The sequence below is a fragment of the Mesoplodon bidens genome (genome assembly GCF_964165515.1).
Source record: "Mesoplodon bidens genome assembly, chromosome: 5".
Classification (NCBI taxonomy): domain Eukaryota; kingdom Metazoa; phylum Chordata; class Mammalia; order Artiodactyla; family Ziphiidae; genus Mesoplodon; species Mesoplodon bidens.
In genome coordinates this window covers 60399423-60425000 of record NC_138161.1, presented here as the reverse complement: position 1 = coordinate 60425000, position 25578 = coordinate 60399423, and the positions used below count along the sequence as shown (strand labels likewise).

The following is a 25578-nucleotide window of genomic DNA, read 5'->3' as shown; positions in this document are numbered from 1 at the left end:
AATGATAGTAGAGGCTTAGGAAAATGATGAATTTTAGACATGTTGAGTATATGTGTGTAGGATGTTCTCCTAGGGGTATCTTTTAGGCAGTTGGATATAAATGTTGAGGGCTCAAGAGAGATCTGAGTGAAGCTAGAAATTTGGAAATTAACAGCATTTGGCTCGTAATTGCACCTTGGAATTAAATATAATCATACAGAAAATGAGTCAGATGAGAGGAGAAAAGGTCCAAAGGGAGAACCTTGAGTGACATCAGAAAAAGGGAAGGCTAGGAAAAGAACCAATAAAGGAGATTGGGAAGGAATGGCCAAAAGGAGAAAAAACAAGAAAATATGGTATCATGGAAGTGGAAAGGAAAAGTTTATCTTCTTCAAAAGAAGATTTTGAGGGAAAGAAATGAGTGGTCATTGATGTCTAATGAGTCAGAAGTAAGGGAAGGCAAAGACAGAAATATCCATTTGATGTGGGAACAAGTGTGTTGATGTTGACCATGTAGAGAACAGCTTAAATGGGGTGGCAGGGCAGAAGCAAAGTTGCAGGGCATAAATGGTGAATGAGAAGTGGCGGGCAGGGGCTTCCCTGGTGGTGCAGTGGTTGAGAGTCCGCCTGCCGATGCAGGGGATACGGGTTCGTGCCCCGGTCCGGGAAGATCCCACATGCCGCGGAGCGGCTGGGCCCGTGAGCCATGGCCGCTGAGCCTGCGCGTCCGGAGCCTGTGCTCCGCAACGGGAGAGGCCACAACAGTGAGAGGCCCGCGTACCAAAAAAAAAAAAAAAAAAGAAGTGGCGGGCAGCTCTTTCAAGAAGTTTGTTGCACAGAAAGAGTAGATGGTAGCTCGAGGTGAGTATAGGGTACGGATAAGATGGCAAAGACTTAGATTTAAATGTGGATGAGCTGAAGCCAGTAAGGAGAAGTTGAAGATGCAGGAGAGAGAAGGGGCAATTGATGGACTAGAAGGAAGCAAGTAGGTTTGGGTTCTAGACCACATGTGGAGGGATTAGCCTTAGAAGGAGGGATCTCTCTTCTGTTATGACAAAAAGAAAGGATGAGTGTGTATATAACCAACCTGTGTTATTATTTTATTGTTGTGTTGATAAAGGCTCTTAATGAAGTAGATGATGACCAACGAGAAGAAACTGTTAACAGCCAGTCAGAAGAAAGTGAGAATGAGTTGGATAACTCTCTAAGCTCTCAGTCAAACACAAATGCGAACATGTAAGTATAGATGGCATAAGTATCTAAGATGCTCCCCTTTTTTCCAAGGCCATTTCTTCCCCCATCCCTACTTTATTGAGATATAACTGACATATAATGTTGTATACGTTTATAAGGCATACAACATGTTGATTTGGTATACTTACATACTGCAAAATGGTTACCATCATAGCATTAAGTGATGGATGGTTAATAGCTCCGTCACATCGTCTAATTACCATTTCTTTTTTGTGGTGAAAACATTTAAGATCTTCTCACTAGGCAACTTGCAAGTATAAAATAAAATATTATTAGCTATAATCACAAGAAGTTATTTATCTTATAACTGGAAATTTGTACCCTTTTACCATCTTCCCATTTGCTCCACCTCCCAGCCCCTGGTAACCACCACTCTGTTTCTATGAGTTCAGCTTTTTTATTATATATATATATTTTTTTAATTAAAAAAATTGTTTTATTTATTATTTTTTTTGGCTGCATTGGGTCTTTGTTGCTGCGTGGGCTTTTTCTAGTTGTAGTGAGCGGGGGCTACTGTTTGTTGTGGTGCACAGGCTTCTCATTGTGGTGGCTTCTCTTGTTGCAGAGCACAGGCTCTAGGCTTGTGGGCTTCAGTAGTTGCAGCACGCAGGCTCAGTCGTTGCCCCACCTGGGCTCAGTAGTTGTGGCTCACAGGCTCTAGAGTGCAGGCTCAGTAGTTGTGGCGCACGGGCTTTGTTGCTCTGCGGCGTGTGGGATCTTCCTGGACCAGGGCTCAAACCTGTGTCCCCTGCATTGGCAGGTGGATTCTTAACCTCTGCGCCACCAGGGAAGTCCCCTCAGCTTTTTTAGATTCCACGTATAAGTGATATCATACAGTATTTGTCTTTCTTTGTCTCACTTGTATTTCTCAATGTAATACCTTCCAGGTTCATCCATGTTGTCACAAATGGCATGATTTCCTTCTTTCTCATGGCTGAATAATATCCCACTGTATATGTATACAGTGGAATATGATACGTATCTATGTATCTCAATCACATCTTGTTCATCCATTCATGTGTTGACACATACTTAGGTTGTTTCCATATCTTGTTTATTGTGAATAGTGCTGCAGTTAACATGGGAGTGCAGATATCTCTCTGAGATCCTGTTTTCATTTCCTTTTGATATATACCCTGAAGTGGGAATCCTGGATCATATGGTAGTTATATTTTTAATTTTTTGAGGAACTTCCACACTGTTTTCCATAATGGCTGTACCAATTAACAATGCCACCAATAGTGCACAAGGGTTCCCTTTTCTCCACATCCTCATTAACACTTGTTATCTCTTGACTTTTTGATGATAGCCATTCTTATTATAGGTGTGAGGAGATATCTTATTGTGGGTTTTTTTTTTAATCATTTTTGTGTGTTTGTTTTATGTTTGCTTTTTTTTAGTTTGCTTTCTGTTTTTTTGTTTTGTTTTTATTGTTTGGTTTTTTTGGTTTCTTTTGTTTGGTTCTGTTGTTTTCTGTTTTCTTTGTTTTTTTACTTTTGTTTTATTTTTTGTTTGGTTTTGCTTTTATTGTGGTTTTGATTTTCATTTCCCTTATGATTAGTGATGTCAGGCACCTTTTCATGTATGTACTTGTTGGCTATTTGTACGTCATCTTTGGAAAAATGTCTGTTCAGTTCCTCTGCCCATTTTTTTTAATTGGATGGTTTGGATTTTTTGCTATTAAGTTGTATGAGTTCTTTATGTGTTTTGGATATTAACCCCTAATTAAGTATATGATTTGCAAATATTTTCTCCCATTCCATAGATTACCTCTTCATTCTGTTGATTGTTTCTTTTGCTGTGCAGAAGCTTTTTGGTTTCATGTAGTTCCAGCTATTATTTTTTGCTTGTGCTTTTGGTGTCAGATCCAAAAAATTGTTGCCAAGATCAATGTCAATGAGCTTCCCCTATGTTTTCTTCTAGGATTTTTACCATTTCAGGTCTAATGTTTAAGTCTTTAATCCATTTTGAGTTAATTTTTGTGAGTGGTGTAAGGTAGGGGTCCAATTTCATTCTTTTGCACATCTTTATCCAGTTTTTGCAATGCTATATATGTGTGTGTATATATATACACATATATATACACACACACAAGTATTTAGGTTGTTTCCAATATTTTTCAATTAAAAAATGCTGCAGTGAATAACTTATGCATATGTATTTTTGTATGGTTGAAGGTGTGTATTTAGAGTAAATTACTAGAAGTGGGATTTTGGGATTAAAAGGTAAATGCTATGTAATTTTGTTCTAAAATTACTGAATTCTGCTTTATGAGGGTTGTAGTATTTTGCACTCCTACTGTCAACTTACAAGAGTGTCTGCACCAGGGTGTGTTGTCAGACTTCTCTGCTGATTTTGTAGGTGAGAAATGTTATCTCAGTGTAGTTTTACTTTGCCTTTCTAAGTGAAATTGATAATTTTGTCATATATTTAAGGGACATTACAGTGAATTGTCTATTCATGTCTTTTGTCTATTTTGCTTTTAGGGTTTTGGTCCTTTTTTTATTAATTTGTAAGCATTCTTTACATATTAAGGATATTAGTCTTTTACCTGTGTAATATGTTATATTTTCTCCCAATTTGTTGTCTTTTGAATTTCTTTAACAAATAAAAGATTTAAGAATATATATATAGTGCTCACTTTGGCAGCACATATGCTAACATTGGAACAATACAGAGAAGACAAGCATGGCCTCTGTGCAAGGGTGACACACAAATTTGTGACGCATTCCATGTTTAAAAAAAAAAGAATATAGGGCTTCCCTGGTGGCGCAGTGGTTGAGAGTCCGCCTGCCGATGCAGGGGACACGGGTTCGTGCCCCGGTCCGGGAAGATCCCACATGCCGCGGAGCGGCTGGGCCCGTGAGCCATGGCCGCTGAGCCTGTGCGTCCGGAGCCTGTGCTCCGCAAGGGGAGAGGCCACAACAGTGAGAGGCCCGCGTAACAAAAAAAAAAAAAAAAAAAGAATATATATATAGTTTGAATTTATCATTCATTGTTTTTACATGTGGATCTTGAATCATACTCTGAAATTCTTTCTTAAAACTGGTTTTAGAGGAATTCACTCATGTTTTCTTCTGATACTTCTGTGGTTTTATTTTTTATTTAGTTCTCTGATTCATTGAGAGAGTATTTTGGTATGTGGTATGAGGTATGGCTCTAATTCTTATCTTTTCCTAAATTGGTATCCAGTTGCCCCAGCACCATTTATTACTGCCCCACTGATCTGAGATTCTGCCTGCGTACATTAATTACCATGTGTACCTGGATCTCCTTCTGAATTTTCTAGTCCACTGGCCTTGTTTCTGTAGTCATGCTCCAATACCACACTGTTTTAATTAGAGTTTATATTGTGTTAATAGACTTCCCTCATAGCCTTTTCCAGTTCAGAGTTTTCATAATGATTGTTACATGTTTATTTTTCTGTATGAATTTAGTGTCAACTTATTTAGCATCATAAAAAAGTTTATTGATATTTTTGTTATATTAATAAATTAACTAGAGAGACCTGACATCTTTATTATGCTGGGTTTTACTATCCAAGAACAAAGGATGTTTTTCCATTTGTTAATGTCTACCTTTTTGTTTTTGAGGAGTATTTTAATGTTTTTCTTATATAGGTTTCCTCGTTTATTGTTAAAATTATTCCTGAGTATTTTTGTTGTTGGTTAGTATTTTATTTTATTATTTATTTATTTATTTTTTGAGGGAAGGAAGGATTTATTATTACTTGCAGCAAGTAAGATGAACTCGGGGGATCCTTCCCAAAGCAGTGTCTCCCCAAACAGCAAAATTGGGGAAGTTTTAAGCTAAGAGTACATGCATATTCATGAAGAGGCTTGAGCAGAGGAGAATTGGGACAAATGTTGACAGAGTCCAAGCTTTAGTTGATTGAAGTCAGGAGGGTCAACATCATCATTCCATCTTCCACCTAGGTGGGGGCCTTAGTTCCTACAGAGCTCAAAAACTGTATCAGATTGTTATGTATATCCCTTGGGGAGCAATTAGGACTCGTTTTATTGCTGAACTTCTGTTTCTTGACTGCGTTTTCTTTGTTACTGAATTCCCATACTTCCCGTAAGATCATTAACTACTGAGACTGGTTCAAGGGCAAGAATTGTGGTCAGACTTAGATCACAAAATGGCTTAGGCCAAAAGTGGCTTCTCTCTCTCTCTCTTTTTTTTTTTTTTTTTTTTTTTTAGTGGTACATGGGCCTCTCACTGTTGTGGCCTCTCCCGTTGTGGAGCACAGGCTCTGGATGCGCAGGCTCAGTGGCCATGGCTCACGGCCCCAGCTGCTCTGCGGCATATGGGATCTTCCCAGACCGGGGCATGAACCTGCGTCCCCTGCATCGGCAGGCGGACTCTCAACCACTGCGCCACCAGGGAAGCCCAGTTTTCTTCTTTTTTTTGCATGTTGGGGGCAGGAATTTTCATTAGCTGAAATATTTCAATTTCAGTTTTCTGTTTTGATATACTGCCTTTGTTATACTGTACATTTTGTGGAGAGGTTTGGGAGTTTTAGGTGATTCTTCTCTCAATTATGGTGAGGCACAGCTTATTTAGAGCCTTTAAAAAAAAAAAAGTGTTGGTGGGTTAAAGTTGGCTTGTCCTCCAATATCATGGTTCTCTTTTGTCTTGAAGGACTTTTCCATCTTTTCTCCTTTAGCACTCAGCCTCCAAAGGGTACCTCTCCCTTCCTGTTCACTCTCTTCTCCTTAAGAAGTGATGCCTTCCCAAGACTACTACCTTGGGTTCTACAAACTTCTTGGTGGTATTATGATTGCCCAGGTTTTTCTTTTTTGTTTTTTTTAAGTATTTGCATACTTAGAGTGGACTTTTTCTTTCTAGAGGTGATTTTTGTCACCATTAGGCTCTCAGCTTTCCTTTTCTCTGTGCAGTCATTTTGAACTGCCCCCATTCTTTGCAAAGGCTTCCTACAGGTGCTCAAGAAATATCTTTGCTGGAATTTGATGCTTATTTTTCTACCTACAGGTAGTTTGAAGTTAGTAGTATTCTCTGTCTTCCAATAATATAGAAGGTATGGGTTATATGCTGTTTTATTTGCTTTTCTTGTTTCACTGTATAGTTTTTTGGAGGATGTGTAGAGTAATTCAAATTTAGTCAGTCACCATTTTGTTAGGAATACCTGGAAATATGTATTGTCTTTTAAGTACTTTTTCTTTCAGAGCCTAAATATAACTAATCTTGTACAGAATTACTTTTATTCTTTACACTTGAATCAAATAATTTTTTTCATTTGGTAGGTTAAGTTTAGTTTTATCTCATTAGTTGTTTGAAAAGGCAATTTCCAACTTATGAATACCTTATGTCTCAAAATGTTACTTATTGACTGCTGGTATTAGAGTATTAGAAGGTATTAGAAGGTATTAGAGGTATTAGAAGATGCATTAGACTTGGAATCTGGGGACTAAGCCTTTGGTTACTTACTAATTAGATAATCTGTGGGTCTTTATTTCCTCACTTGTAAAATATGAGGCGGGTAGAACATACGATTTTTAAGGTGCCTTCTGGTTTGAAAATTTCTGTGAATTCTGTGAGTTCCTGTGAGCACTGAATTGATTTCTCATAGCAATAATATTATACATGATAAATATGTTCCTGACCCAATCCTCAAAAGCCTCTACTGAGTCATTGCTGTTTTTTGGGGGTCAGTACATTCCAAGTGAGGAAACAGTGATTGCAAGCATTTCTCTCACTTTAACCATTATCAATACCTACTTCCTCTGTAGATCTTTGTGTATAGGCTGGGGAGAGGGAAAGGTGATGTTAGAGCATCCATAGGAAAAAAGTGAGAAAGAATTGAGAGGAATAAACCCCTAGTGGCAAAAACTGAATGACAAGGACAATGTCTCTTTCCAGTAGGCTTAGGTAGCTTCCTTTGGATATGGTTCGTATGTTAGGAATATAAATTAGAGTTGCTGATATTCCTAAGTTGTCTATGAAATAAAGTCATTAAAATACTGTTGTGATTGATGCTGCCATAAAATAGAATTGGTGCTCATAAGTGGTCATCAGTGGAAATGGAAGGAGCTTGGATGTGAATCAATGCCCAAAGTAAATAAAATAAGTAAAATTGAGTTCTAGATCTAAAGGAGATTGTTGTCTTCAGATGGTGATAAATACTTTAAAGTAATTTCTTATTCTTCCCATCATATTTCAAAAATATTGGGTTGGCCAAAAAGTTCACTTGGGTTTTTCCATAACATCTTAATCCGAATGAACTTTTTGGCCGACCCAATAATACCTATAAAGTATTTTAAGTTTCTAAGTTGAAAGCTGCCAAATTCAAGGTAGTATGTTAGTTTCCTGGAGTTGCTATAAAAAATTATTACAAACTTGGTGGCTTAAAACAATAGAAATTTATTTTCTCACACTTCTGGAGGCCAGAAATCTGAAATCAGTTTCACTAGACCAAAATCAAGGTGTTGATAGGGCCACACTCCCTCCAGAGGCTCTAGAAGAAAATCTGTTCCTTTCCTCTTCCAGCTTTTGATGGCTCTTGGTCTTTCTTGGCTTGTGGCTACATCACTTCAGTCTCTGCTTCTGTCTTCACAACACCTCCTGTGTGTGAGAATGTGTGTGTGTGTGTGTGTGTGTGAGTGAGAGAGAGAGAGAGAGAGAGAGAGAGAGAGAGAGGAGAGAAAATCTACCTCTGTCTCTCTTATAAGAATATACGTGATTGCATTTAGGGCCCACAGAGGATAACCTCACCATCTCAAGATCTTTCACTTAATCACATCTGCAAAGACCCGTTTTTGGCCACTTTCAGGTTCCAGGGATTAGAGCATGGACATATCTTCAGGGACCATAATTTAGCCTACACAGTCCACCCACTGGCCCACATGCAGAATTTACATTCACCCCATTCCAATATCCCCCAATGTCTCAGCATCAACTCAAGTTCAAAATCTCATCTAAACATAAACTCAAACCAAATCTAATCATCTAAGTCAGGAATGGTTAAAACTCTGGATATGATACACCCTGGGCCAATACTCTTCTCCATCTATGGTCCTGTGAAACTAGAAAACAAGTTATCTGCTTTTAAAATACAATGATGGAACAGACATAGGATAATAATTATGGACATTCCCATTTGAAAAAGGAGAAAATCAAAGGAAGAAATGGGTCACCAGTCCCAACCCAGCAGGGCAAATTTTATTAGGTTTCAAGGCCTGGTAATAATCCTCTGTGGCTTGACACTTTACCCTTTGGGTCCATGGTTCAATTCTCTGTGCCTGTGGCTCTGGCCTTGGACTCTGTGTCCATGGATCTAGTCTCTATACCTGCAGCCCTGGCTTTGAAATCATTATTCCTTTTTTTTGAAGCCTGTCTTTTCCCCTGAGTAATTTTATCAGCCTGTTTACTATCTGGAGAATTTTAGGAGTTTGACACCCTTCCTTCATTTCATCCTATCTCTGTCCCTTTCAGTAGTACCAGCTTGTAGTATTTCTGATGGTATAACACTGTCAAAAGATCTTATGGGTCTCCTGTGTATGTCATGGGAAAGCATGCCTTTAGATGAGAGCTCCTCTATTGATCTTCCCTGGATAATCCCATCTTCGTTGTTGGCTTCTGCTGTGATCATTGAGGGGATCCAGGAGTCACATGCCTCATCTCTTTAGAAGTAGCAAAAAATTATCTAGCTGTACACTTGTCCTTCTCTCCAGAGCCTGCTTTCCTAACAGTGGCTCCTAATTTGAGCATCTATTGCAATCTGAAGAGTGAGAATTTCTCAAATCAAGTCCTGGTTCCTTTTTGCTTAACAGTTCTTCTCTCAATTTATCTCTTTCCTCTTGCATTTCACTGTAAGCAGCAAGAAGAAAGCAGGCTGCACATTCAGTACTTTCCTTGTAAACTTTGACAGCTAAATATCCAGTTTCATTGCTTACAAATTCTGCTTTCCACACAACTCAGCTAAGTTTTCTGCCACTTTATGGTAAGGATTGCCTTTTTCCCAGTTTCCATTAACATGTTCCTCATTTCCTTCTGAATCCTTACCAGAAGCTCCTTTAATATTCATATTTCTACCAACATTCTATTTATGATGATATGTTATCTTCTATGATAATATAGGCTTTCTCTACCATGCTCCTCACTTCCTCTTGAGGCCTCACTGGAAGAGTCCTTAACATTCATATTTTTATCAATAGTCTTTTTAAGACAATCAGGCTTTTTCTATCATTCACCTAAAAATTATTCCAGCCTTTACCCATTATCCAATTCCAAAGCTACTTTCACATTTTTAGATATTTGTTACATAAGCACCCCATATCCAAGTACCAAAATCTGTATTAATTTTCTGGGGCTGTGTTAACAAATTTCTACAAACTTGGTGGCTTCAAGCAACAGAAATTTATTCTCTCACAGTTCTAGAGACCAGAAATCCTTAATCAGTTTCACTAGACTGAAATGAAGGTGTTGGTATTGCCACATTTCCTCTGGATACTCTTAAGTTATAATCCACGCCTTGCCTCTTCCAGCTTCTGCTGGCTGATGGTGTGTTTTTGGCTTGTGTCCACATCACTCCAGCCTCTGCCTCCAATCCACCTTCACATCACCTTCTCCACTTGTGTGTGTCAAAACCTCCCTCTGCTTCTCTGTTAAGGATGCATATTATTGCATTCAGGGACCACTTGGATAGTCCAGGATCATCTCCCTATTTCAAGACCCTTAACTTAATCACATCTGCAAAGTCCCTTTTTAGTCAGATAAGGTAAAATTCACAAGTTCCAGGGATTAGGTTATGGGTATCTTTTGGAGGGCCATTCTTAAGCCTACCATAGATAGTATTATTTTGTTGTTGTTATTTGATATAACCTAATTCTTAAAAGTATAAATATTAGAGATGGTAATGGGAGTTCACACTGGTTTGGATTTTCCCAACTTGTACAGAAATCTCATTATGACACTTTTCTTAGGACTTATCCTGAAGGTTGGACTTAGACCTAACTAACACTGTCTTACAGAGGAGTCTTTCTGATGCTTTGATAACTAGCCATAATGTGAATGGACCACATTATAGCCTTTTGTTAACTAAACTTTATATCAACTAGTGTACAGTGTGCTGTCCACAGGTTGCTTGAAAGCAACTCCTCTAGGTTGAGGTTTGTAGAGCCACTAAATAAGATTTCCCCTTTCCTCTGTCATTGTTGCTGTTGTTTTCCCATAACAGTTTTATTGATTTATAGTTCACATACTATACACTCTACCCATTTAAAGCATAGTATTCAAAGATATTTAGATTTTTAGTATATTCATTGAATTGTGCAACCTACAGTCAATTTCAGAACATTTTCATTACCCTCAAAGAAGCCCCATACTCTTTAAAGTCAGACTCCATTTTCTCCCAAACCTCTCAGCCCAATCTAATTTGTTAGGTGAATCTGGGTTTTTTTGTTTTTGTTTTTGTTTTAAATCTCTGTAGATTGCCTATTTGGACATTTCCTCTGTCTAGAATCATGCAGTATGTGATATTTTGTGTCTGGGATCTGTCACATGTTTTCAAGATTTATCCATATTGTAACATGTTAGCACTCCATTCTTTTTATGGCTGAATAATATTCTTTTGTGTGGATAGAGCACATTTTACTTATCCATTCATCAGCTGGTGGACATTTGGGTTGTTTCCACTTTTAGACCCTCTACGTCTTTTAAATATTAGTCTAGTTGGGGAATAGACAAAGAAATCAGACAACTGGAGATTGAAAAATCAGCTTTATCAGTGATAAAGATGATTACAGCAAAAGGCTTATCTCTCTCACCCCCTACACTGTAGCTCTTCTTCTCATTCCCTCTCCCCGCCTCCCTGAAACACAGGGGCAGAGTCTGCTCCAGTCACTTTACTTCAGTGATGAGCAGAGACTGTGCTCTGAGGACAAGCTCCTTCATAGAAACCATGTACTTTCTCTAGAGAAAGAGAGAGGAGGACATAACCTATAGCACAAAACTTCAGAAAGGGCAAATCGCTCCTGGTTTAGGAGCCAACATAGCTAGGAAACTGGGAGGGAGATGGAATGATTCCTTCTAACACCGAGAAGACTGGCATTTTAGATTTTTATCTTATAAGTTAAAGCAAAACATATTTCTCTTTGATTATGAAATATTAAAAGTTTCTTCAAATCAAACATGTAAACAGTTGAACAAGTTAAATGATAGTACTTACTAATTCTAATATAGCTTGTTGTCCCATAATTTATAGGTTTCTCCACCAAATAAAGGAAGATAATTCTGAGTTAATTAATAAACTATGGACTGATATTCAGCAGAAAGTAGCAACACAATCACAAATAACAACCTCTTCAGGAACTCCATCATCTGCTTCTCCATCAGGAGAACAAAAAGGTTTGGTTCCTGACTGTATTAGTTCTCCCAGAGTAGTAGCTTACTTTATTATGTTCTTTCTTAAGCACAGTAATTTTTTAAAGGAACGTTATTTGAGTTTTGACTGTCTTAGCCTGGTTGAGTAAATACTCATTGACCTGTCGATTGACATGCTTAAAATTTTTTTGTTGTTGTTCACTTGAGATACTTTTGGAAAAATTCTCCCTTTTAGCTGCTCTGAATGCTACCAATGCTGTTAAGAGAATCCATACGAGGCTTCAACTGGAAGACTCTGCTGAGACTCTAGACTCAAGCTATGTAGTGAGACAAGTGCTGAACTCAAGGAAGCAAAAACAGCTGCTAAATAAAGGTTCAGTCTCTTAATTGACAAATTGGGTTATTAAACATGTAACTTGACACAGCTATCTTAGTTTATTAGTGCATGTCTTTTCCCTTAAACTCATCCAGTTGGATCCTACTAAGTAAGAGTTTGTTGAATGGTAGCCAGGCAATGCCTCCTTTTATTCCATGTAACTCTAGAAGGATGGTTCTCATCCATTCATTACAGATAGTATAAGTCTGGTTCAAACAGTATAGATTCTTTATGAGAAAATGATGATAACTTCTATAAAAAACCTTTTATAAATTGTGAACAACAGTCAAACGTTTTTCTAGTGTAATTTTTCCCAGTCTTAACATAGAATGGCTTCTGTCATTATCAGTGAAAAGAAAACCAGATTTGCGTGCTCCTTCCAAACAGAAGAATAGCGTGTTATCAACCAGCACAGCCTCCACAGACTTACCGAATAGCAGTAACCCCAGCCTAGATGTCCTCAAACACATGATACATGAAGTGGAACATGAAATGGAAGAATATGAGCGGTGGACAGGACGCGAGGTCCGGGGGCTCCAGAACAGTCAGGGTCTCACCGGCTTCACCCTGTCGCTCGTGAGCTCCCTCTGTCGCCTGGTTCGGTACCTTAAAGAGGTGAGGTTATTAGAGTCTTCTCTTCTGCCAGACTAATGGCAGAAATGGGTAGGTTTTTCCCCTCTACACTTGAATTATTGCAATCTCCAAATAAAGTATAGTCAAATTTGAATAGCTTTGTTTAAAATACGTCAGCTTTAGATTATCTGTAGTAAAGGTTTATCCTCTTAATTTTCCTCTACATCCTGATACAGATACATCAGATAAGTGATGTTGATTTTAATATGAGCTTTAGTAAAATATAATTAGTTAGGTAAATCTGCTATAAATAAAATTATATCTTGTGCTAATACTTAATATTACTGTTCGGCAGTTACAGATTAATTAGAACCACTAAACATTCTACTGCTTTTCTCTGCTTGCTATTCCCACTTCAGTTCACTTTGGAGAGTGGTATGCCTGTAATCTGTAGACACAGATTAGGAAAATTCTTCATATTATTTGTATCACTGGTAACTTGGGCTTTGCTTCAGTGTTTGAAGTGGGAGACATTTTATTGTTGTAAAAATAAGTTATAAGACAGGCAAGAATTGTATCTTTAATTCATTTGTGAATAATAATCAGTCCTCAGAATGCTGTGGGATCAGAAATGATTATGTATTATACCTTTTTAAAAACCTATTTAAACTGTTATTTATTTTTTATATATTTAAATTTGTTAAGCAAATATGACCAAAAACTGTTTAAGGAAATTTTATCATTTAAAAAAAGTTGATTCACCACCCTAATTTACATGTATCAATTTCTCTGGAGATGTCTTCCTAAATTTGCTTTTTAAAAAATTAATTAATTAAAATGTTTACTTCTGGGGCTTCCCTGGTGGCGCAGTGGTTGAGAGTCCGCCTGCCGATGCAGGGGACACGGGTTTGTGCCCCGGTCCGGGAAGATCCCACATGCCGCGGAGCGGCTGGGCCCGTGAGCCATAGCGGCTGAGCCTGCGCATCTGGAGCCTGTGCTCCGCAACGGGAGAGGCCACAACAGTGAGAGGCCCACGTACTGCAAAAAAAAAAAAAAATGTTTACTTCTGTTTTTTATATATATGTTTTTATTTTTTATGTTGGAGTATATTTGATTTACAATGTTATGTTAGTTTCAGGTGTGCAGAAAAGTGATTTAGTTATACATATACATATGTCTATTCTTTTTCAGAGTCTTTTCCCAGATAGTTTATTACAGAGTGTTGAGTAGAGTTCCCTGTGCTATACAGTAGGTCCTTGTTGATTATTTATTTTATATATAGTTGTGTGTATATGTTAATCCCAACCTCCTAATTTATCCCTAGCCACCCCACCCCCCCGCCAACCTTTCCCCTTTGGTAACCATAGTTTGTTTTCTAAGTGTGCTAGTCTGTTTTTGTTTTATAAATAAGTTCATGTGCTATACAGTAGGTCCTTGTTGGTTATCTATTTTATATATAGTAGTGTGTATATGTTAATCCCAACCTCCTAATTTATCCCTAGCTCCCCCCTGCCACCCCGCCAACCTTTCCCCTTTGGTAACCATAGTTTGTTTCCTAAGTCTGCTAGTCTGTTTCTGTTTTGTAAATAAGTTCATTTGTATCATTTTTTTTAGATTCCACTATAAGTGCTATCACATGATATTTGTCTTTCTCTGTCTGACTTACTCCACTTAGTATGATAATCTCTAGGTCCATCCATGTTGCTGCAAATGACATTATTTCATTCTTTTTTTATGGCTGAGTAATAATCCATTGTATATATATACAACATCTTCTTTATCCATTCATCTGTCGATGAACATTTAGGTTGCTTCCATGTCCTGGCTGTTGTAAATAGTGCTGCAGTGAACATTGGGTTGCGTGTATCTTTTCAAAGTATGGTTTTCTCCGGATATATGCCCAGGAATGGGCTTGCTGGATCATCTCGTGGCTCTATTTTTAGTTTTTTAAAGAACCTCCATACTGTTCTCTGTAGTGGCCATACCAATTTACATTCCCACCAACAGTGTAGGAGGGTTCACTTTTCTCCACACCCTTTACAGTATTTATTGTTTATAGACTTTTTATTGATGGCCGTTCTGATAAGTGTGAGGTGATACCTCATTATAGTTTTGATTTACATTTCTCTAATAATTAGCAATGTTGAGCATCTTGTGCTTTTTGGCCATCTGTATGTCTTTGGAGAAATGTCTATTTAGGTCTTCTGCCCATTTTCTGATTGGGTTGTTTGTTTTTTGATATTGACCTGCATGAGCTGTCTATATAATACATCTTGGAGATTAATCCCCTGTTGGTCACATCATTTGCAAATATTTTCTCCCATTCAGAGGGTTGTCTTTTTGTTTTGCTTGTGGTTTTCTTTGCTGTGCAAAAGCTTTTAAGTTTAATTAGATCCCATTTGTTTGTTTTTATTTTCATTACTCTAGGAGGTGGATCCAAAAAGATATTGCTGCGATTTATGTCAAATACTGTTCTAAGTTTTTCTCTAAGAGTTTTATAGTATCCGGTCATACATTTAGATCTCTAATTGATTTTGAATTTATTTTTGTGTATGGTGTTAGAGAATGTTCTAATTTCATTCTTTTACATGTAGCTGTCCAGTTTTCCCAGCACCACTTATTGAAGAGACTGTCTTTTTTCCACTGGATAATCTTGCTTCCTTCATCATAGATTGATTGACCATGGGTGTGTGGGTATATTTCTGGGCTTTCTCTCCTGTTCCATTGATCTATAAGTCTATCTTTGTGCCAGTACCATACTGTTTTGATTACTGTAGCTTAATAATATAGTCCGAAGTCAGGGAGCCTGATTCCTCAAGCTCCATTTTTCTTTCTCAAGATTGCTTTAGCTATTCAGGGTCTTTTGTGTTTCCATGCAAACGTTAAGATTTTGTTTTGTTCTAGATCTGCAAAAAATGCCATTGGTAATTTGATAGGGATTGCATTGAATTGGTAGATTACCTTGGGTAGTGTAGTCATTTTGACAGTATTGATTCTTCCAACCCAAGAACATGGTATATCTTTTCATCTGTTTGTGTCATCTTCGATTTCTTTCATCAGCATCTTATAGTTTTAGGAGTACAGGTCTTTTGCTTAGGTAGGTTTATTACTAGGTATTTTATTCTTTTTGATATGATAGTAAATGGGATTGTTTCCTTAATTTCTCTTGCTGATTTTTTGTTGTTAGTGTATAGAAATGCAACAGATTTCTGTATTAATTTTGTATTCTGCAACTTTACTGAATTCATTGATTCCTCTAGTAGTTTTCTGGTAGCATCTTTAGGATTTTTTTATGGGCCATGCGAAGAACCATAAATGTTACTTACTCTGAAGGCAAAGGGAAATCCTTGACCTGTCCTCAACAAAGGAATGACACAAATAGATTAACATACTGAACCTACCCAGGTTCTGCATGGCGGACTCATTGTAGGAGAGCAGAGCTCCCACTGTTCTTTCCCCACATCATTGCAAGGAATAATGGTTCTGCTTTCTCTGAGAAAAAGCAAGGAGTGAAAAATACCTCCACCTTCATTAGGTCCAGAAGCTCCACCTGGGGAAGAACTTTTCACTAAATGTAATCACTGATTTCCACTGGACTGCTGATGAGATCTTTGTTAAGTGAAACATATTTCCTCAATTCTTACACCTGAACATATCTCCTCTCCCTATTATTTTACCTAGAAGCAATAACAATGTCCAAAGATATGCAGTTCTAGCAGGAGTGATAGTGCACACGTTCTCAAGCAGGACACCTTTTGGAGTGATTCAGAAATTACAGCCACAGGTCTGTAACAAAGAGAAATGGATATGGTAGCTCTCTGAAAACAATAATGCATCATGCAAGTAAACATTATTACCAGGAGTTCAATACCAAATATGTGTAAACTAGGACAAGCACCTGCACTAAACTGCTTCTCATCACTTGGCCCATTGAGTCTCTATGTGTAAGCAAGTATCAGAAAAAGATGTTTGGCGCTACCATGACAATAAATCTATCAAAGTTGGAAGCATTGAACTCTGTGAATTATTTCCCAAAATACAAACCTCAAGCTGGAAAGAGTTGTATTCACCTGAGGCATTTCTGTGAAAATAAATTAAATATTACATAAAAGAGACAATGGACACAATCAGTGTCTAGATTGATATAGGATTTTTAGTGACTTTCAGAAGACACTTATGATATGCAAAATTGCATTCTCTTCTTGTTTGTAATTATTATACTGAAATGTATTGAGCAAACCCTTTGATGTAAATATTGAAGCAGCTATTTGCTTTTTAACTCAGTAGTGCAAGGTCATTTCTCCAAAGTGGGGGGAAAATTAAAACTACATGAGAGAGTAGCTCTGGAATGTCACACTGATGTTAAGGTTACTATTTAGATTAAAATACCAGTTTCAATGACTATGGAAAAAATTGAAAAGCATTTTTCCCATTTAAACTTATCAGACAGATAATACCAAAGTAGGGACACGATTTTCCCGTTGGCTCTGGTTAGTCTCGTATGTAGAAAATGTATGGATAATTTTTCAAGCTTATCAGGGCCTATAGACATACTGACTACATTGTTCTGCAGGGCACAGATCCTACTGGCTTGAAGAGATACTGCGGAAGCCTATCAGATAGATGAATGTACCTCTCATGTTTTTGTTTGCTGGTTGAGTACATAGATCAAAAATGTGGCATGTCTTTTTTTTTTAACATCTTTATTGGAGTATAATTGCTTTACAATGGTGTGTTAGTTTCTGCTGTATAACAAAGTGAATCAGCTATACGTATACATATATCCCCATATCTCCTCTCTCTTGCATCTCCCTCCCACTCTCCCTATCCCACCCCTCTAGGTGGACACAAAGCACCGATCTGATCTCCCTGTGCTATGTGGCTGCTTCTCACTAGCTATCTATTTTACATTTGGTAGTGTATATATGTCCATGCCACTCTCTCGTGTTTGTGGTTTTTACAGTTTTTTTCTCGTAGTTGATTTCTAATCTCATAGTGTTGTGGTTAGAAAAGATGCTTGATATGTTTTCAGTTTTCTTAGATTATTCAGGCTTTCTTTATGGCCCACTGTGTGATCTATCCTGAAGCATGTTCTGTGTGTACTTGAGAAGAATGTGTATTCTGCAGCTTTCTGGTGGAATGTTCTATAAATATCAATTAAGTACATTTGGTATAATGTGTAATTTAAGGCCTGTGTTTCCTCATTGACTTTCTGTCTGGATGATCTGTCCACTGATGTAAGTGGAGTGTTAAAGTTCCCCACTCTTAATGTGTTACTGTAGATTTCTCCTTTTATGGCTGTTAGCACTTGCCTTATATATTGAGGTGCTCCTATGCTGGGTGCATGTATATTTACAATTGTTATATCTTCTTCTTTGATTGATCCCTTGATCATTATGTAGTGTCCTTCTTTGTCTCTGGTAACAGTCTTTATTTTAAAGTCTATTTTGTCTGATATGAGTATTGCTACTACAGCTTTGTTTTAATTTCCATTTGCATGGAATATCTTTCAGTCTGTATGTGTCCCTAGGTCTGAAGTGGGTCTGTTGTAGACAGTATATATATGGGTCTTGTTTCTATATCCTTTCAGCCAGTCTGTGTCTTTTGGTTGGAGCCTTTAATCCATTTACATTTAAGATAATTACCAATATGTATTTTCTTATTGCCATTTTGTTAATTATTTTGGGATTGTTTTCATAGGTCATTTTTCTTCCCTTCCTCTTTTGTTCTCTTTCCTTGTGATTTGATTATCTTTAATGTTGTATTTGGATTCCTTTTCCTTTTTTGTCTGTATATCTATTGTAGATTTTTGGTTTGTGGTTATCATGAGGTTTTGATATAGCAGTCTATATATATACAATATTGTTTTAAGTTGCTGGTCTCTTAATGTCAAATGCATTTCCAATATCCTGCATTTGTACTGTCCTCACGATTGTTGATTTTGATATCATATTTGTGTATGGATGATTTCCTACCTTTACTGTATGTTTACCTTTACCAGTTAATTTTCCCATTTGTAATTTTCTCGTTTCTTGTCATGGGCTTTTCTTTTCCCCCTGGAGAAGTTCCTTTAGCATTTGTTATAAAGCTGGTTTGGTGGTGCTGAATTCGCTTAACTTTTGCTTGTCTGTAAACCTTTTGATTTCTCCATCGAATTGTAACGAGAGCCTTGCTGGGTAGAGTATTCTTGGTGGTAGGTTTTTCCCTTTTATCACTTTAAATATATCTTGCCACTCCCTTCTGGCCTCAGAGTTTCTGCTGAAAAATCAGCTGATAACCTTATGGGGATTCCCTTGTATGTTATTTGTTGCTTTTCCATTGTTGCTTTTAATATTTTCTCTGTCTTTAATTTTTGTCAATTTGATTAACAACTTGTTGACCGGTGATGTATTGATACATCTTTTGTTACCTGAATGTTATTGACCAGAGACGTATCAGTACGTTTTTAGAAAGTGATACAATTAGTATCACCGTGTGAAGTTGTTAGGGCTTAAAATTGATCAAGGGTTCATTATACAACTTGCGATTGTCATTATCATTCACGTTTTGCTCCATTAGGTTTTTGTTCCAAATTTGTGTAAATTATAAAGACAAGTTTATTACCGTAAAATCTTCAAAAATTATGCATCATGAAATTTTGAGTGAAGAAGAATTTTTCGGTGAATTTTATGCACATACTTTCTCTGATTGTTAGTGACATATATACTAGTGTCTCAGAAGATGATAATTCTTCAGAATATAGTTCTGATTCAGAAGATGTGAATATTAGAACAACAAAAAGACAAAAAACCTTAGTGATTGATTCTGATACAGAAAGTGAAAGTGAAACTCACAGTGCTGGAGAATGCTTCTTTGCTTCTACAGAAGAGTGGGTTGAAGGCAACATTTCACAAAAATTAGAAGACTTTACGGGCGTGTCAGCTGTAACTATTAATGTAATAACCCACAAAGTGTTAGTGAAATAGCAGAATTAATTTTTGGTAACGACTTTTTCAAGTTGGTCACTTCTCAAACAAACTTGTATCACCAACAGAATGAAAAATCATATAAAAAGTATGATAAGGCTTTAAAATGGACTGATGTAAGCAATATTGACATGAAGAAGTTTCTTGGATTAATAATTTTGATGGAACAAATAAGAAAGTCACACTGGAAAGAATATTGGTCAACTGATCCCTTACTTGAAACACCTATCTTTCCAAAGATGTTGATGAGAGGAAGGTTCAAACAAGTAATGACATTTCTTCACTTTAGCAATAACTTGGAAACTCCATGTCCTGCGACAGAATTTCAAAAGTTAAATCTCTTTTGGATTATTTTCTACCAAAATTTCAATCGATCTATGTACCCGAACAAGAGCTGTCACTTGAGGAGGCAAAGATAAAGTGGAGAGGACGACTCAGATTCAAAACCTATAATCCCAGAAAACTTACAAAGTATGGAATTTTGGTCAGGATGGTTAGCGAAAGTGAAACTGAATATACATGCAGCCTTGAGATTTACACGGGTGAAGGAAAGAAGCTGCAAGAAACAATATTATTGGTCCTACAACCTTATCTTGGTTCATGGCACCATATTTACAAAGACAGTTATTACTACTGTGTCCACATCTGAAATATTGTTGAAAAATAAAATCAGAGTTTGTGGGACTATAAGAGAGAATCATGGTCTATTAAACCAATTAAAGGAGAAATCTAAAAATCAGCAGAGGGGAGAAATGACATTCTTACAGAAGAGAGAAGTGATTCTTCTTATATGGAAAGACAAGAGGCTAGTCCACATGGTGACAGCTATTCATGATACCTCCATAGCATCTACAGGAAAAGAAGACAGGAGGACTGGCCATCAGATAACTAAGCCCACTTGTATATAGAGTATAATAAATATATGAAAGGAGTTGATCAATCTGATCAAATCTGTCAAACTTCAGTGTCCTCTGGAAAACTCAAAAATGGTATAAGAAACTGGGTTTCTTTTGAGTAATTGCAGTTTATTCAATGTGTTTAAAATTTATTTAAGCCTTAATGCACAGAATAAAATGACTTACAAGTAATTTTTATTAGCTAGAGAATGGGTAACTGACCATTCTGGTGAATGTAGTGGTAGTCCCACACCTGGTCCTTCTTGTGGCGTTTCTAAAAGAGCCCCCTGCAAAGATCCACCTTGTCAACTATCAGGTAAAATAAAAACATATTCTAGAGGAAATAGTACCCACAGGACTAAAAAAAAGTGCCACCAGAAAGTGTAGCATCTGCTCTTTCAGGGGAAAGCACAGTGAAACACAGTATGTTTGTAATAGGTGTTCTGTTCCCCTGCACAGAGGTGCCTGCTATACTGCCTAACCCACTCTAACAAAATATTAGAATGCTTTAGTAAGACATGTACAAAGTTTCAAATAAATACATTAAGTGCAAAAAAAAGTTGTCAATATTTACTCAAATGCTAGTGTTTCCATATTCACTTACATAACAAATTGCCGGCCACCAGCGTTAGTTTCTGCAAAAATCCCCTGGTCAGTAATGTGTTAATATGTGTCTTGGCATGTTCCTCCTTGGGTTTATCCTATATGAGACTCTCTGCACTTCCTGGACTTGGATGACTGTTTCCTTTCCCATGTTAGGGAAGTTTTCAGCTATTATCTCTTCTCATATTTTCTCAGGCCCTTTCTGTCTCTCTTCTCCTTCTGGGACTCCTAAAATGCAAATGTTGGTGCGTTTAATGTTGTCCCAGAAGTCTCTTAGGCTGTCCCCGTTCTTTTCATTCTTTTTTCTTTATTCTGTTCTGTGGCAGTGATTTCCACCATTCTGTCTTCCAGCTCACTTATCTGTTCTTCTGCCTCATTTATTCTGCTGTGGATTCCTTCTAGTGTATTTTTCATTTCAGTTATTGCATTGTTTATCTCTTTTTGTTTGTCCTTTATATCTTCTAGCTCTTAAACATTCCTTGTATCTTATCGATCCGTGCATCCATTCTTTTTCTGAGATCTTGGCTCATCTTTACTATCATTACTCTGAATTCTTTTTCAGGTAGACTGCCTATCTCCACTTCACTTAGTTCTTCTGGGGTCTTATGTTGTTCCTTTGTATGGAATATATTCCTCTGTTGTCTCATTTTGTCTAACTTTCTGTGTTTGCGGTCCCACAGGCTGCAAGATTATAGTTTGTCTTGCTTCTTGTGTCTGTCTCCTGGTGGATGAAGCTGATCTAAGAGGCTTGTGCAGGCTTCCTGGTGGGAGGTACTGGTGCTGCCCACTGGTGGGTGGAGCTGGGTCTTGTCTCTCTCGTGGATAGGGCCATGTCAAGGGGTGTGTTTAGAGGTGGCTGTGGGCTCAGGAAGACTTTAAGCAGCCTGTCTGCTGATGGATCAGGCTGTGTTCCTGCCCTGTGGGTTGTTTGGCCTGAGGCGTCCCATCACTGGAGCCTTCAGGCTGTTGAGTGGGGCCAGGTCTTGGCATCAAAATGGCAGCCTCCAGGACAGCTCATGCCAGTGATTACCCAGTACCTCTGCCACCAGTGTCCTTGTCCTTGTCCCCGCAGTGAGGCACAGCCGCCTCCCACCTCCCCAGGAGACCCTCCAAGACCAGCACGTAGGTCTGGCGCAGGCTCCTCTGCAGTCACTGCTTTTTCCCCTGGATCCTGGTGTACATGAGACATTGTGTGTACCCTCCAAGAGTGGCGTTTCTGTTTCCCTCAGTCCTGTGGAGTTTCTGTGATCAAGCCCCCCTGGTTTTCAAAGCCAAATGCTCTGGGGGTTCCTCCTCCCAGTGCCAGACCCCCAGACCAGGGAGCCTGACCTGGGCCCAGAACTCTCACTCCTGTGGGAGAACTTCTGCAATATAATTATTTTCCAGTTTGTGGGTTGCCCACCAGGCAGGTATGGGATCTGACTGTGTCGTGAATGTGCCCCTCCTACCGTCTCGTGGATTCTTATTTATCTTTGGAAGTAGAAGATCTTTTTTGGTAGGTTCCAGTCCTTTTTTGTCAACGGTTGTTTAGTAGTTAGCTGTGATTTTGGTGTTTTCGTGAGAGGAGGTGAGCTCAGGTCCTTCTCCTCCACCGTCTTGTAGAGATCTATCTACATTTGCTTTTTAAAGATTTATTATACTGTCAGACTTGTGATAGTCTTAACACTCTTCTGCCCAGAACTTAGGAATCTCTAGGAATGTACTTTTGGCTCTCTGAACGTATTACAGGCTTAGAAGCATGTACTTTTTAGTTAATCACTTGCTTTACAAAGCTAAATCATTTAAACGTTTTTTATTTTTAATTATATTTTAACAAACTTAATTTTTGAATTGGTGATACATTTACATGGTATGAAATTCAAAGATACAGAAGAATATACGATGAAAAACCTAATTCCCACCCCTAACTTCCATTTAACCTGTTTCCTTCCTTGTAGCCAACTATCATTACCAGATACCAGTGTGTCCTTCTGGAGATGGCCTACATACATTCAAGCAACATGTATATGTGCTTCCTTCCACTGTCTTCTATAAAAGTTGTAGTTGTTTAATTCTACATACCATTCTGTTCATTGTGTTATATTTAAAGAAGGGAAGAGGATAAAGCAGCACATTATAATCAACTATAAACCTTTTAATAAAAATATTTCATTGTCATTACTGTCACACAATATATACTTTGTAAGTATTCTCTTCTTTGACAGCTTTGAGTAGAAACTTTTAGTTTTCAACATGTGATGCTATGGATGGGAGTTTATTTGACATTTTTTTTTGTAGAGTGAGCTCCAACTGCGTAAAGAAGTAGAGACAAGGCAGCAACTGGAACAAGCATTAGGCGATCATCGAGAGCTGACTGATGCTCTGACAGCTGAAATTCTTCTCCTTAAAGAAGAAAATACTGCTACCCAGGTACTTAGATGAGATCCCAAACCTTTCTGTGTTTAGTAGTATAAAGCAGTTTTATGGATGTATGAGATTCTCTTCTTTGCCTTTGATTTAGTTGTGCTGGCATGATTACTTATTGCTTCTTTATTATCATCAAGAGTAACTTTTATGGCACATTTATTATATTGGAGGTAGTATAGTAGAAACTTGGACTACAAATAGTGTAGAATAAGTCTACTGTCTTTAAGAAACTTACTATTTATTGGGGAAGACAGAATCTACATTTAAATGAGAACTACCGATATTATAATAGTTTATCCAAAATAGGAAATGAGTGTTATGATAGCTACTTTTCATTTCAAAATAGCAGAGGATACCCTTTGAGGAACCCTCCTATAACATATGCTGTTTAAAGTTGTTTATAGTATCTTCAGCATCTTTATTCATCTTTTTGTTCTCAAATAGTGGTTATTATTACTTTTACTTAACAGCCAAAAGAGACTAGAAAATCAGTAGTTAGTAGACAAATTATGTTTGTGTCAATGGACATTAGATATAAGACAAGCAATTTTTTTATTGATGTATAGTTCACATACCATTTAACTCATCCTTTTAAAGTGTGCAATTCAGTGGTTTCTTAGTATGTTCATGGAGTTGTGTACCAGCACCATTAGCTAAGTCCAGAGTATTTTCATTAACCCAAAGAGAAACCCCATACTGATTAGCATTCACTCTCCATTCTCTCCTCCCCTCAACCCCTGGTAACCACAAATATACTTTATGTTTTTATAGATTTGCCTAATCTGGATATTTTATATAAGTGGAATCATGCAATATGTGGTGTTTGGTGTCTGGCTTCTTTCACACAACATAGTGTTTTCAGGGTTCATCCCTGTTGTCACATGTATCAGTACTACATTCCTCTTTATTGCCCAATAATATTCTAAATATTATATGCTCTACCACATTTTGCTTATCCATTCGTCAGTTGAAGGATGTTTGAGTTGTTTCCACTTTTTGTGTGTAATGAATTAATAATGCTGCTATGGACATTCATGTACAAGTATTTGTGTGAACATATATTTTCAATTCTCTTAGGAAGATGGTACACTTTTAAAGTATACTAATACGTTCAACAAATCTTTATTGAGCACTTACTGTGGGCCTGGAACTGTTCTAGGTGCAGGAAATACAGTAATGAACGAAAAAAAAATCTTGGCCCTCAAGGAGCTTATATTCTAAATAAACACACCCCCAAATAGTGAAGTATATTGTAAGTTAGATGGTTATTATGTACTATAAAGAAAACTAAAGCAGGTAAGAGACATAGGAAGTGCCCAAGGTGGGAAGGTATAAATAGGATGGCCCATGTCTGTCTGAGGAGGTGACATTGAGCAAAGGCCTGAAGGAGGTGAGGAAGCGAGCATGCTGATAGCTGAGGGAAGAGCACTCGAGGCAGAGGAACAGCAGGGGTGAAGGTCCTGAGGTGGGAGCATGGCTATTGAGCTCAAAGCCATCAAGGAGACCAGGGTGGCGGGAGTGGGATGTGGGAGAGGGAGCACAGGAGGAGACAAGAGCAGGGAAGCCAGATCCCATGGGGCCCTGCAGGCTGAGTGAGGACTTGGGCTTTTGTTCTGAATGAGATGGGAAACCACTGAAGGGTTTTGCATAGAGAAAAGATGGGATCTGACTTAAGTTTTAAGAGAATCTCTCTAGGCTGTTGTGTTGAGATTAGATCAGAGATCACTGCCCTAGCTCCATTCAAGCCCTTTGTGCCTCAGGAAACTCCTAGACCAAAGAAATACCCAACAGTTCCATTTATTAAGTAGTTAGGTTCAAACAACTTAATAAGCATTTATGTCTTAACAGCTTGGATGCTGTGTGAAAAAAATAATACATGTAAATTGATAGAAAAAGTCTTATTTTTATCATGATTAAATAACCACAGTTATTTACTAATGGAATATGTATACATGTTGTACATGAAGCATTGTACAGCTTCTCATAGCCTAGAATCATATTGGACACCATCAGTCTTATTTCCTATTCACAGTCATTTTTATGCAGTGTTGCTTTTTAGCACAGCAACTAATGAAAACTCAGCCTCACGAAGATATAACATCATCAGAAGGAATGTATCTTGACGTGATACTGAATCTGTAAACACTTTAATCTTGTAGGCAATGTCCCCTGCATTGGCAGG

The 25578-nt window shown here is 37.7% G+C and overlaps 1 protein-coding gene across 5 annotated transcripts in view; it reads left to right on the top strand.

Annotated features, from left to right (window-relative positions):
• Positions 1–25578, top strand: part of SPICE1 (spindle and centriole associated protein 1) — a 65029-nt gene that overhangs the window by 21744 nt on the left and 17707 nt on the right. For all 5 annotated transcript variants that reach the window (XM_081235773.1, XM_081235777.1, XM_081235774.1 and 2 more), the window contains exons 7-11: positions 1100–1215; positions 11459–11601; positions 11813–11950; positions 12303–12568; positions 23268–23399. In XM_081235773.1, coding sequence (XP_081091899.1) covers positions 1100–1215; positions 11459–11601; positions 11813–11950; positions 12303–12568; positions 23268–23399 — 795 coding nt within the window. The remainder of the gene's footprint in view (positions 1–1099; positions 1216–11458; positions 11602–11812; positions 11951–12302; positions 12569–23267; positions 23400–25578) is intronic.